The sequence below is a fragment of the Sinocyclocheilus rhinocerous genome, unplaced genomic scaffold, assembly GCF_001515625.1.
Source record: "Sinocyclocheilus rhinocerous isolate Xijiao unplaced genomic scaffold, SAMN03320098_v1.1 scaffold3085, whole genome shotgun sequence".
In the NCBI taxonomy this organism is placed as follows: Eukaryota; Metazoa; Chordata; class Actinopteri; order Cypriniformes; family Cyprinidae; genus Sinocyclocheilus; species Sinocyclocheilus rhinocerous.
This window is the reverse complement of record NW_015627254.1, coordinates 93040-107825: the sequence shown is the minus strand read 5'-3', so window position 1 is coordinate 107825 and position 14786 is coordinate 93040. Positions and strand designations below refer to the sequence as shown.

Sequence of the window (14786 nt, the reverse complement as noted above, 5' to 3'; positions counted from 1 at the left end):
CGTCATCAATTCGTAGCAGTAAATGACGAGATATCATATCGATCACAAGTACAGTATAGAGAGCCACAATGCTCAGTACTAGGACCATTGCTTTTCACACTTTACATGTTACCCTTGGGAGATATCATCAAGAAACATGGTATTAGCTTTCACTGTTATGCTGATGATACTCAGCTCTATATTTCTTCGAGGCCCAATGAAACATACAAATTAGCAAAACTAACGGAATGCAAAGTTGATATAAAAAACTGGATGACTAGTAATTTCCTACTGCTAAATTCTGAAAAAACAGAGGTTTTAATTATTGGACCAAAATTCTCTGCATGTAATAACCTAAAACACTGTCTAACACTTGATGGCTGCTCAGTTAATTCCTCGTCATCAGTTAGGAACCTAGGTGTGCTATTTGATAGCAATCTTTCCTATAAAAACCATGTTTCTAGCATTTGTAAAACTGCATTTTTCCATATTAAAAATATATCTAAATTATGACCTATGCTCTCAATGTCAAATGCAGAAACGTTAATTCATGCGTTCATGACCTCAAGGTTAGATTATTGTAATGCTTTATTGGGTGATTGCACTGCACGCTTAATAAACAAACTCCAGCTGGTCCAAAGTGCAGCAGCTAGAGTTCTTACTAGAACCAGGAAGTACACCCATATTAGCCCGGTTCTGTCAACTCTGCACTGGCTCCCTATTGAACAACGAATACATTTTGAAATCTTGCTAATTGCTTATAAATCCCTGAATGGTTTAGCTCCTCAATACTTGAGAGATCTCATATCGCATTATAGTCCTTCATGTCAGCTGCGATCTCAAAACTCTGGCCATTTGATTATACCTAGAATATCAAAATCAACTGCGGGTGGCAGATCCTTTTCCTATTTAGCGCCCAAAACTCTGGAACAATCTACCTAGCGCTGTTTCATGAGGCATACACACTCTGTCAGTTTAAATCTAGATTAAAGACCCACCTCTTTAACGTGGCATACACATAATACACTCATAATACACACATCGCATTTCTATAATTCAAATCCGTTAAAGGATTGTTAGGCTGCATTAATTAGATCAACTGGAACCAGGAACACTTCCCACAACATCCGATGTACTCGTTACATCGTAAGAAGAATGGCATCTACGCTAATATTAGTTTTTTTCATTCTTATTCTGAGGTCACTGTAGCCATACGGATCCAGTCTGTATCCAGATCAGATGGTGGATCAGCACCTAGAGACGACCTCTACAGCCCTGAATGTCAGCGGAGACCATGTCAACTAGATGAGCCACAGAGACAGATCCCCTGCAAAGACCTCATCACCTCGACGACCATCGGCACAACACCACAGGAACCAGACAAATCCTCTGCACTTGTGTGCAGCCTGGAATTAAACCACGCCATGCTGGTTTTGTCTGGCCAGAGGAGAACCGGACCCCCGACTGAGCCTGGTTTCTCCTAAGGTTTTTTTCTCCATTTCTGTCACCGATGGAGTTTTGGTTCCTTGTCACTGTCACCTTTGGCTTGCTTAGTTGGGGACGCTTGACTGATTGCACAGACACTGTTGGAAGAGAGCTGAACTGGATGATGACATCAGTGAATCATCAATGAACTGACTCTGTTATTGTCGTCTTGCATCATTGACAAACAATTTTCCTATTTTACACTGTAAAGCTGCTTTGACACAACCAGTATTGTATAAAGCGCTATACAAATAAAGGTGACTTGTCTTGACTTGACTTGACTCTAGGGAAGAGTGATATTTACGTTCCGCCTGGTCATGTGCTGAGTCTGAGCAGTGATGTCTTCCACTTGTTGATCTGGGTCACGTTGCAGTGGGAAGAAATTAAGTTGAATCTTTTTCACAGTCTTGAACATGAAGCACTGGTGAACGATGAAATCCTGAGCACCGAGAAGGACCTTGGTCTGGAACACGCAGCTAAAGTGGCCTTGAGTGTGAAGATTCTGAAGTCTTTGCAGAAGATCTGAACAGTCTGGAACACACAGAGAGAGGACCGCTGACAGGACGGTTTTGACGTTGGTGGAGAAGATCCTGGCAGTCTGGAACATGCAAATGGAGGATCACTGAAGAGAAGGTTCTGAAGTTTTTGCAGAAGATGGGGGGCACTAAGCTTGTGGTCGTCGTTGCTGTTGCAGGTTCAAAGCTCCCCAAATTCGCTTCTTGCAGAACTTCTTTGTTTCTCCTTGGTACAACAACTTAGCTTATCATTTTGCACAGAGAGAGACTTAGAACAGCACAGCAACAGCGGCTTAGCACCTTTTTTTTTTTTGTCTTGAAGAGAACCTTTTAATCTTTTCTGAGAAGGAGAGGTTTGAAAGGTGGTGCCTTTCAGATCCAGTGTTTTGATTGGCTGACGCTGAAGGAGGTACCCGTCATATGGCCCCCTCTCTGGCATGAGGTTTATTTGTATAGCCTGAAGTTCATTTTTAGAACAATGTCTTTAATGTTTTTCCTATACATATAATTCACTTTCCAAACCATTTCCTGATTAACCTACACAGTGCTGAAAATATAAAGACCAAACATCAATGGGTAATGCTGAACATTGACCCATGCATTATATACAGTATATACCTTATTAGGTAAGGTGGCATACATTGTTGTGTCACAAACAGCACTCATAAAGTATATAGTCTTGTAAATGGATATGAAGGTTTAATCAATTTTGGGTCCATTTTGTGTGAATGTATGTGAAGATCTGTCATTCTTTTGTGGCTTTGGCATCATAAAACCGATTTGGTCTACCTGAGAGAGTCAGTGGTTGTTCACACTTAGGCTTCAAGAATGAAAGACTGTGATCAGCGAAAGGATCCATGGTGATTGGATCAGTCTTTGATCAATGGAATGCTGAGGTTCTCTTTCCTGCCTTCCACAACTGATAAGCTTGCGGGAGAACAAAGCAATTCCTGCATGGGTTTACTGTATATTAATGTTAATCTGTTAATGTAAATCTGAAGGCAAAGGCATCCTTTGTTGTCCACAAAGCCTAATCACATAAGAATGAAAATTTCCATACATTATGTGGAAAGAGGGTTGCCAACTTGACTGCTGTCCACTGCATCTTTTGTAGACCTCCTTTTGATATGGGCAGGTACAGCAACATGTTAATAGTCTGAATTTCTGTCTCCACAGATCCTTCTGTGGCACACTCCAGTAAGTACTCTCTGCTCGGAGTGTCTGCTAGGTGCATTAGTCAGCCTGGCACATAGCCAAATGTCATATCTCTGAAGTCTCAAAAGCATTATCTAGGTGCAATTAGGTGCATTAAGAAGTGGCCGTCTTGTGATTGTTTCTAGGGGTCTGTGGTCAGAGTGGACTTATGGCAGTGGAACTCCTGCCATAGGTGTACTGGTGAAATTTCTCCATCCCAAACAGGACTGCCTTGCATTCTTTTTTTATATGAGCATACACTTTTTCTGTGGGTGTAAGGGCTCTGCTACCAAAAACAACTGGTTGTCCTGCTTGTAATAGTGCTGCACCAAGTCCTGTCTCTGAGGAGTCACACTGAAGAACCAGGTCGTCTTCTGGATTGCAGAACTTCAAAAACAGGTGCAGAGGCAATTATTTGTTTCAATTTATTCAATGGTTCTTCCTGTACATCATTCTACTCCCAAACCACATCTCTGTGTGTCCGTTGTCTTAATGTGTCAGATAGTGTGTCAAATTTGGACAGATAGTTGACCATATCTACTAATCTCTGTAGCCCCTTCACATCTGAAGGTCTGTGCATCTACACTATGGCTCTCTCCTTCTCTGGGTCAATTTTTAGACCTTCTGAAGCCAGTAGGTGTCTGATGTATGGCACCTCTTTCTGTCTTAGCTTGAGTTTGTTGAAGTTTAGTTTGATGTTTCTGTTTCTACGACTGTACAGTAGATGTCTTAGTTTTGCCTCATGATATTTCTAAGCTGCCTCTTCATTGTTACCTTCACCACAGACAAAAATGTCATATGGTATTATCTGTATTCCTGGGAGCCCATCCAAAGCCTGAGTAAACCTGTGCTGGAACACTTCTGGAGTTGGGATGATCCCTATGAGCATCCTGATCCATCTATACCTGCCAAAAGGTGTTATGAAAGTAGTGAGGTCATTTGACTCTTCCGAAAGCCTTATGTGCCAGAATGTGTCAGGTGTTTCATTAATGCCATTGGAACTCTCCACTTTGGAATCCTCACTGATTTAACTTCAGGATCCACCTCTAGGTTGTATTTCTCTTCCAGGCATCCATCTTTTTCAAATAGTTTTGAAAAAGATGCAGTTCTCCTCTGACCAGACGAAACCAGCATGGTGTAGTTTAATTCCAGGCTGCAACACAGGCTCAGATGACTTGTCTGGCTCCCGTGGTCTTGTGCCGATGGTCGTCGAGGTGACAAGGTCTTCACAGGGGATCTGTCTCTGGGGCGCATCTAGTTGACATGGTGTCTGCTGACATTCAGGGCTGTAGAGGTCGACTCTCGGTGATGATCCACCATCTGGTCTGGATATGGACTGGATCTGGGTGGCTACAGTGACCGTCTGATCTGGATACAGACTGGATCGGTATGGCTAAGTTGACCTCAGAATAAGAATGAAAGAGACAAATATTAGCGTAGATGCCATTCTTATTATGATCTAGCGAGTACATAGGGGGTTATGGGAAGTGTTCCCGGTTCCAGTTGACCTAATTAAGGCAGCCTAACAATCCTTTAACGGATTTGAATTATAGAAATGCGATAGTGTATTATGTGTATGCCAGGTTAAAGAGATGGGTCTAGATTTAAACTGACAGAGTGTGTTTGCCTCCCGAACTACGCTAGGTAGATTGTTCCAGAGTTTGGGTGCTAAATAAGAAAAGGATCTGCTGCCTGCAGTTGATTTTGATATTCTAAGTATTATCAAATGGCCAGAGTTTTGAGATCGCAGCGGACGTGAAGGACAATAATGCAATATGAGCTCGCTCAAGTATTGAGGATTTAAACCATTCAGGGCTTTATAAGCAATTAACAAGATTTTAACATGTATTCGTTGTTCAATAGGGAGCCAGTGCAGAGTTGACAGAACCGGGTTAATATGGTCGTACTTCCTGGTTCTAGTAAGAACTCTGCTGCATTTTGGACCAGCTGGAGTTTGTTTATTAAGCGCGCAGAGCAACCACCCAATAAAGCATTACAATAGTCTAACCTTGAGGGTCATGAACGCATGAATAAACGTTTCTGCATTTGACACTGAGAGCATAGGTCGTAATTTATATATTTTCAAGATGGAAAAATGTGGTTTTACAAATGCTAGAAACATGGTTTTCAAAGGAAAGATTGCTATCAAATAGCCCACAAAGGTTTCTAACTGATGACGAATACAATTAATCCAAAATGCAGCTGCAAGATTAATCTTTAATGAGCCGAAAAGAAAACATATCACACCTCTGTTCATCAATTTGCACTGGCTACTCCAATTTACACTGTTCCCTCCTGGTGGAATGACCTTCCCAACTCAATCCGAGCAGCTGAATCCTTAGCCATCTTCAAGAAATGACTAAAAACACATCGGTTTCATCTTTATTTGACCCTCTAACTCTAGCACTTTCTATTCTATTTTAATTCTACTTTATCTATTTATCTTCTTTTTTATTTGAAAAAAAATAACATTAGCTTTCTATTTTTTCTATTATATCTACTTGTTTTTCTTTTTGTGTTTGTGTGAGTGTGTGTATATGTGTGTGTGTGTGTGTGTATATATATATATATATATATATATACAGTATATAAATACCTTGCTACGTGTACTGCGTTAGGCTAACCAAGACTTATCATTTGCACTTACATATTGTTGCTCTTTTGTTAATTTAGATTCTTCTATTGTCCTCAATTGTAAGTCGCTTTGGATAAAAGATGCTAAATGACTAGATGTAAATGTAATGTAATATATGGCAATTCGGCATCGAGATTTCGTCCTCGCCCATATGAAGTAGCTGGGGTTAAGGCTGAACACCAAGAAGAGTGTGCTTTCTCTAGGTCAGAGGACCACTTGTCTTGGTGTGGTGTGGGATTTGACGATGATGCAGGCACATCTGTCTCCTGCTCATATCGATTTGATTCTCGCAGCCGTGAACAGTGTCAAGTCAAGATTCTGACTTACCACTGTTGTTTGATGAACTCGTGAAAAATGATGAACTTGTGAAAAAAAAACGGAGCGAGAGAAAAAAAGAAAAAAGCAATAAATAAAGAATAAAAAAAGCAATAAAAAAAGCAAAAAAAAAGAATGGAAATGCCAATGACAAGCTAACGAATGCTAACGCACTGCAGATGCGCTGCACTCGCGGTTTTAGAATAAAAGCGAACGATCAAATTAATCAGATTAGGTTGATAGATAATATCAGAAATATGGTGGGAATTAAGTTATATTTTATCACTTTAAACAACAGAGTAATAGAGATTTTACAGAAAAACAAAGCTACACGGAGCTACAATCACAAACCAGCAGCACTGCAAACAGGAAGCAGGAATAACACTGTCCAACAGCGACACCCAGTGTCAAGCTAGGCCACTCACTCACTGTGAAACAGTTTCAGAAACTGTTGTGTTTGATGGCAGCTGCATCCAACATGACCTTTTGGCCTGTTGTACATGAGACCCTTTCAGTGTTGGCTCAGGACCAAGGGGCAACCCATTTTGGCTTGATCAAGGTCAAGCAGCGATGCCTTCGTGCCTTAGTCATGTGGAAGAAGCCTTGGTTCCTGTCCCAGGGTCCCATCTTGCATCCCTCATGGGCTGGGGAACGATCATGAGTGGTCACTCAGCCCGAGGTCTGTGAAGACCATCTCTCTCTTGTCACATAAACTGCCTGGAGATGTTGGCAGTGTTTCGAGCTCTGAAACACTTCCTCTCAGACCTCAGAGGCCATCATGTGCTTGTCCGGACAGACAACACATTTGTGGTCTCATAAAATCAACTGACAGGGGGGTCTGCGGTCGAGCCCACTTTGCAAAACTGGCACATAGGAATTTTCCTGTGGGCCCAGGAGAAGCTGCTCTCTGTGAGGGCAGTTTATATCTCTGGGTACCTCAATCAGGTAGCAGACGTCCTGTCGAGGCAGGGGCCGAGGCCCGGGGAACCTATTTGCATCTCGGGAGACCACTCACTGTCCTCTGTGGTTCTCCGTCACACATCCAACTCCTATGGGACTGGATTCCATGGTACAGACGTGGCAGAGGCTGCATCTGTACGAGTTTCCCCCAATTGCTCTGCTCTGGAAAGTTCTGGAAAGAGTCTGCTGAGATGGGGTCAGTTTACTGCTAGCAGCCCCATTCTGGTCGGCCCGAGTATGGTTCTCAGACCTTGTGTCCCTTCTTGACGGGTCTCGATGGGAGATTCTGATCAGGAGGGACCTTCTGAGGGGGCACATCTCATAGCTTCTGGTCTCTCAATCGAGGTTATTGAGACCATTCTCCACTCCAGATCTCCATCCATGACGAAATTGTACTCCCTGAAGTGGAAGCTTTTTACTACATGGTGTGGAGATCGTCGGCTAGACCCAGATGCTGACCCCCCACCCCTTCAACCTCTGCAGCAATGCTGGCAGCACTCATACATCTATTTTCCAAACACAACCTCTGGATATGACGCTGAGCACGTGCACTCAACATCTTTGGTCGACCATGGCAAGGCCTGTACTGAGTGGAACCTGTCCTGTTAAACAGCTGTATGGTCTTGGTCTATGGTCACTGTATACTGTATATATTCATATACAGTATATCATATTCATAAATTAGTTTCCATAAAGAACCCAATTGTTCAATTTTAAGACGTTACTGTTGTGATTAGTAATTAATTGGTTATTCTTTATTAACTGGTCATAGTTCACAAGTAGTTCTCAATGAGGATATTTTTATACGAGAGAATATATATATATATATATATAGAGTAATGGGGTGAAGAATCACACGACAAGTAATCTCAATCAATACCCCCGGAGGGTGGATTTATTGGGGTGATGGGTGTTCGTGAGAAAGGTCCAGGTAGGTGCTCCGGTGCCGTGAGTGCTCTCTTCCGTCTTCCCAGTGCAGAGGGTCCGTGCAGTGCTCCTGTGGGGCTGGTCGGTCACACGCTGCTGTCTGTGGGAGAAATGAGAGGGCGAGTTAGTGCTCAGTCTCATGGAGGAATCTCTTAGATGGCAGGGCTTGCGTGGTTTATGTAGCCGCCGCCTGATGAGGTGCAGCTGTGACCGATCAGCCTGTGATGATGATGGCCAGGTGCTCCTCGCTTGTTTCCAGGGCGTCCTGGTCCTGTTAATGATCTGAGATAGTAGGGGAGAGATAGAGGGTGGGTGGGGAGTGACCCCTGACAGACCTGCGAAAGCTGCCCAGATCCGAGAGAGGCCATCCGCATTGGCGTTCGCGGCTCCAGCCCGATGACGTACCTCGAAGTGGAAGTCCTGGAGCGTGAGGAACCATCGGGTCACCCTGGCATTGGTATCCTTGGCGCGGGCCATCCACTGAAGGGGTGCGTGGTCCGTGACCAGGGTGAACTTCCGGCCCAGGAGGTAGTACCGCAGCTCCAGGACTGCCCACTTGACAGCTAGGGCCTCCTTCTCCACCGCGGCGTAGTTCCTCTCGGCCGGGATCAGCTTCCTGCTGATGTAGATGACCGGATGCTCCTCACCCTCCTGGATCTGTGACAGGACGGCTCCCAGTCCTGTGTCGGAGGCATCCGTCTGCAGCAGGAAGGGGCAGCTAAAGTCCGGGGCTCGGAGGACGGGCTCCGAGATGAGGGCCCCCTTCACCCTCTGGAAGGCCTCCTCCGCTGCTGGTGTCCACTGTACCTTCTCCGGCTGCCCCTTCCTGGTCAAGTCTGTCAGGGAGGCGGCTAAAGAGGAGAAGTTGGGGATGAAGCAGCGATAATACCCCGCCAACCCTAAAAAGGCTCGTACCTGGGTCTTGGTCTCGGGTCTCGGAGCGGAGCGTACCGCCTCCACCTTCTTCTCCTGCGGCCGAATGAGACCCCGTCCCACCTGGAAACCCAGGTACTTCGCCTCGGAGAGGGCAAGGTGGCATTTGCGAGGGTTGGCGGTTAGTCCAGCCCTCCGGAGCTCCGATAGCACCCTCCGTAACCGGTCCAGGTGGTCTTCCTATGCCTCGGAGTGGATCACGACGTCGTCCAGATAGGTCGCGGCGTATGCCTGATGGGTCCGCAACAGGATGTCCAACATCCGCTGGAACGTGGCGGGTGCCCCGTTCTTGAATGACCAGTAATAGAAGTAATGAATATACTTATGACACTGACAAGGTATGCGATGCAGTACGAGACCAAACACTATTTCAGCACGTCTCCACACAGTAAACAAATCAAGCGTTTCCTAGCAACGACAACTGCGCTAAACACTGAGACAAGAAATAAATACACTTACGAGCTGCTTTTAGCTTCTGCTGATTGACTGCTTCTCTCAAAGAGTATTTCTTTACACTGTGTTTTGCTGGCGCTTGAACACACTTTCCTGTTTATCACAACAAATGGCCAAGCAAAGTGCACGACACTGACAAGGTACGCGATACAGTATGAGACCAAGCGTGATAAGCAAGATGCAAGAATATTTCTCCGCAGAGTTATCTCCTTCCACCCTTAATGTATACATGGCAGCTATATCTGCTTACTACACCCTTTTGGATGGTCAATCATTGGGAAGGAACCCGTTGGTGTCATGTTTCCTTTGTGGTGCCTTGAGGCTGAAGCCTGCACTACGCACTAGGGCTAACTAAGGCCGCTTTTGAACCTCTTGACCACAGTCAAGTAAAAAATATGATTCTGTAAGTCATAATAATGAGTAACTTTCTCATAATAATGACTTAATAAATCAAAATAATGAGAAACTTTCTTGTAATAATGGCTTAGTTTCTCATAATAATGATTTAGTGCAGGGATCCTCAAATCTAGCCCACGAGATCCACTTTCTTGCAGAGTTCAGCTCTAACCCTAATAAAACACAACTGAGCAAACTAATCAATGTCTTCAGGATCATTAGAAAATCACAGGTAGGTGACTTTGATCATGGTTGGAGCTAAACTCTGCAGCGCATTGGCCCTCCAGGGCAAGATTTGAGGAATCCTGACTTAGTGTCTTGTAATAATAAGACATTTTCTCGTAATAATAAGAAACTTTATTGTAATAATGACTTAGTCTCTCATAGTAATGAGTAGGGTTGGGTATAGTTTTTTTTTTTCGATACCGGTGCCAAATCGATACTTTTAAAATGGTTCCCGTGCCTAAACGGTGCCTGAACCAATACTTATTAAAAAATAAATAAATAAAAATTCCCCCAAAAATGATGGATTGGCCATTAGCACTATAAACACATGATGTCTGTTTCATTCATACTGGACGCCAGAGGGCGCCTTCATACAGAAAATCCACATATCCAGTCACAGAAATAGCGGAACTCGTGACCCTCCAGGAAGTCCCTTATGTAGACAAAGGCATCGCTATTAAAGCTGTAACTGAGTAAACAGAACATATAAACGTTTTGAATGATAAAACAAAGACAATAAACACTCGACTGCGACAATATAGTTTATCTGTGTTATTCAAGCCATCTCTGGTATTTTCATAATAATTAAGTATGTTTATAATCCATTGCTAATCGATGTATTTTTTAAAGTAACCTATGGGACATATTTTCTGCCTCATTCTGTGACAAGAAGCCACATCAGATCACAAAAGGAAGCATTTGACTGGTGTTGTGGAGTAAAAAGGTTATAATGTTCTCTTTTGTTGGACAACAGGTTTAGAAATGTGAATACAAGGGAAGTTTAGCTTTAGGCATTTTAATTTAAGCATGTTTAGCTTAGTTAACGGAAGGCTACCTGCTGCCACCAGAGCCATTTCAGAGTCATTTCCCGAGTTGTGCTTTTAAGTCGGAATGTGAAAACAACATGGACACTCTCGTTACTACAAAGATGTGTTGGATTTGTATTATTGAGCTTTCCGACTTGAGTTCATGTGCCTTTTCTCAGGGGGGAAATAATTTTTCATGTGCGGTGCCGGTGATGATGCTTCTACGTCCGTTTCGGAGAACCAGAAGACAAATATTTCAATCGATCGCTCAGGCATGGCACCGAAATGAGGCACCGAAATCTGCGTTCTGATTCGGTTCTAGTACATACTGGTTACATGGGTACCAGTGCCATATTGGTACCGGGTTTCGGTACCCAACCCTAGTAATGAGAAGCTTTCTTGTAATAAGAAACTTTCTTGTAATAGTGAATTACTTTCTTGTATCAAATGAGAAAGTTTCTATTACTTCTATGCATACACAAAACGAGGCGATGTGATCATTATGGAGCGCTACACTCTCGTGCAGTCTGTTTCATTTATACTCAAAGCCGGAGGGGGATCTCACACAGAAAGTCCAAAACGGACTCATAGTAGTAATAATTATAATGTGCAAGGAAATCCCTAATATGGACAAAGGCAGCTGTCACTCTAGCTGAGCTGAATAAAAAGCAGAAACGTTTTGACTGATGAAACGTTAAGACAATAAACACACAATTTTGACAACATATGGTTTATGTGTGATTTTCAAGTCATCTCCAGGTAATAAATAAAGTATATGAATAATGCAGTGCTAATTGACATATAATTATAGCATAGAAACTAATACATATTTTCTGCCTTATTCTGTGATTTAAAAAAAATGGAAAAATGGAAAAAGTGTTTGTAGTATATAAAACAATCATAAAATTGTCATTAGGAAAGTATAGGGGAAAAACAATATTAAAGAATACAAATTATTGGTTATTGTGTTATAACCAATTGGTTATTGACTTAGCCAATTAAAGGTACGAGATAATAAAATAATTAAACATGTCAATTAGGCCTAAATAAATAAATAAAGTTTCTGTCCCCCTCACTTCTGAAATGATGGCTATGCCCCTGCTCAACAGGGGCTAGAACGGGCTTCCATAAAAACTGGAATCTGAGATCCGGAGTTTGTAACTTACTGATTACTTGATAATTAATTTTACAAACTAAAGTAATTTTGGAATGTGGCTTTCACAAGGTTATCATTAATTCAGAATTTATCAATTTAAGCTAATATATTGATGAGAGGGCTACATTTATAATAATCAAGCCCTTTTGCAGGGGTGTCGAAAATCTACAGCTTTAAGTCAGCTTTAGACCTTGCTTAGCTTGTTCAAGTGTGTTTATTGGGGTTGAAGCTAAACTCTGCAGGACAGTGGTCCTTCAGGAGCATGATTGGACACCCTGTTCTAATGAAATTGGATAAAGTGGAATTTGTAATTTAATGCAGAACACTATAACAGAACACAATGGCTAAGCTGCCATTAAGATAAATGAGAATGCTAACAGGAAACTTTCAACTTGTTTTTTATAACCTGTTTTTACTTCTCTCCCTTAAGGTATTGCACAGTTGCATCCACGCACTGAAGGGGGTTACAGGGTGCCATACAACCCAGAAGCCACAGGTTGTGGGGCAGCTATGAGGTCCATGTGCATTGGCCTTAGGTGAGGGTGAAACATGTTTTCTTTTGTATTTTCACAGATATGTTGTAGTAATGTTGTGGATGCCTAATTGTCTTTGCTTCAAAGATATCCTCGTCCTGATCAGCTGTCCTTACTGGTTGAGGTTGCTGTGGAGACTGGAAGAATGACCCATCCTCATCCAACAGGTTTCCTTGGAGCTGTGTCTTCAGCCTTGTTCACCACTTATGCAGTCCAGCGAAGACCAATCACAACCTGGGGTGCGGGTTTATTGGAGGAGGCTTGTCCTGTCGCAAAAACACTTGTTAAATCTGCAGGATATGCTGTTACAGAGACTGAGAGAGACTGGGACTACTTTACTGGAAAATGGAAATGGTAAGAAGCTGAATTTAACACTAGAACCGCCAGAGGTCACTGTATACCTAAAAGCGCCAGCGGGTAAATTTTACCCACGCACATGACAACTGTATTTATATGGCTAAAGAACATATTATTTCACTGTATTATGCCACTGTCTTCACAAAGAAGTGTCTAGAGTCATGAAATTATTATGTCTAGTCATCAACTATATTTTTATCCTGTTGTTTTATGTTCAAGACTTTTTTAATGAAGGCTACACTAATCCATAACGATCAGTAGCCTAAGCTTAAAAAAAAAAAAAAAAAAGCCTGCACTGACAACGGAAATTAAAAGGTAGTAGCCTAAATATTTGGGTGGTGTAATATTATAATACAATGTCATTAATCAATATATTAAGATAACCCATGCTATGAATGACTAAAACAGCCTATAGACAATAATGAGCAATAATAATTCACCACACTGCATAGGATGATGCAATGACCAATTCAAGTGCACAGCTTCACTTAAATATTTATTAATTTGTTTAGTTATATCATTTATAATTTGAATAAGAGAACAACACCATTAAACTCTGGGTAATCAAAAAATGGTTTTATTCATTACATCATATAGGCTAGATCAGATTTTTTTAATTTTTCTTCAGGAAACGGCCAGACTAGAATAGCAATGCAGTAGCGAACAATAAACGATATGGCAAGACACAAATTTAATAATTAAACCAAAGTTTGACCAATTAGAGTAACGTTAGGCTAAAACATGTAAATATGATATCTGGATCACTGTCAGATGAGCCGTCAGATGCTGAGCCGATCCAGGACGCATAACTTACCATCAGACTCTCCATCACGCATGGCATTTAGTGTTTCTAATACCTACCTTCCATAAATTGTCTTTTTTTTGTCATTTTGACTTTATTTATGAAATTGATAACCGCTAAATCAGTGAGTAAAAGGCGTTGCCTAGCAATGTACTATGTTAAAACATAAGCGGCAAGAAAATGACAGTGCGAAAATTAGGGATGCACTCAGGCCCGATACTGAGCTCCTGTACTCATACTCGTACTCGTTAAAATGCCTCGATACCAAACGCCGATACCACACAGCATGTGATAAGTGCCATATTCAGACAAAGAAACACCGACAACAGACAGCAGAATGGAGTTATTAGAGATTAAAGATGTCTACGAAGTATATGTATGCAATGAATATAAAACATTCAGTATTAATGCCTGTATAGCTGATGTGCGCGAGCTGATAAACAAAGCACGCTGAGTGGATTGAGCACGTGGCGGCGCAGATGCGCGAGCTTGTCGAGTGAATATCCCTTTCTCACAGATATCACTGGAAAGTTTGTAGTTCGGTCTGATATGTCAAAAAGATGTAAGAAAAACAATGCACAAGTTACTTAATGGTAGGGAGGGAGAGAGAGAGAGAGAGCGCACTTCTGTTGTGTGATCTTTGATGTTCGCTCATTTAGCACGTATCATTTGGATTAAAACTAAATTGTAAATATAAGACAATATATAGGGGCATTCACTATAAACGTCATTTATTTTCACCCTTAAGCATACACGACTTTCTGGCGAAAGTGAAACTAACAGCCTGTGTTAAATGCGCTAGGCTGTACTACTGTCCTCTCATTCTGCACCAGAACAAGTACGTGCATGCGTTGCGCGTGTTTTGCTTGCTTCATGAGTGTTTCTGCATTATATGAGTGGCTTTGGAAAATAAATCACTTCACGTTTCAGATGAAAAAAGCGCGACTTCTTTTTATGAAAATCACGGTTAGGAGATAGCGAGTGGTTCCCTGCATTTTTACAGCAAAGCGCGTGATTACAGTACTAAGCCGCTGCAATGGAGCAGCTCTAATGCTATTAAATTAAAGATGATGTAGGCTACCATAGAGAGAGAAAAAAATGAACAGTGAAAGTAA

At 42.1% G+C, this 14786-nt stretch overlaps 1 protein-coding gene across 2 annotated transcripts in view; it reads left to right on the top strand.

Annotated features, from left to right (window-relative positions):
• The window catches only part of adprh (ADP-ribosylarginine hydrolase), a 75107-nt gene that overhangs the window by 10652 nt on the left and 49669 nt on the right, over positions 1 to 14786 (top strand). For both annotated transcript variants that reach the window (XM_016535643.1, XM_016535650.1), the window contains exons 3-4: positions 12410 to 12515; positions 12600 to 12866. In XM_016535643.1, the coding sequence (XP_016391129.1) occupies positions 12410 to 12515; positions 12600 to 12866 (373 nt within the window). The remainder of the gene's footprint in view (positions 1 to 12409; positions 12516 to 12599; positions 12867 to 14786) is intronic.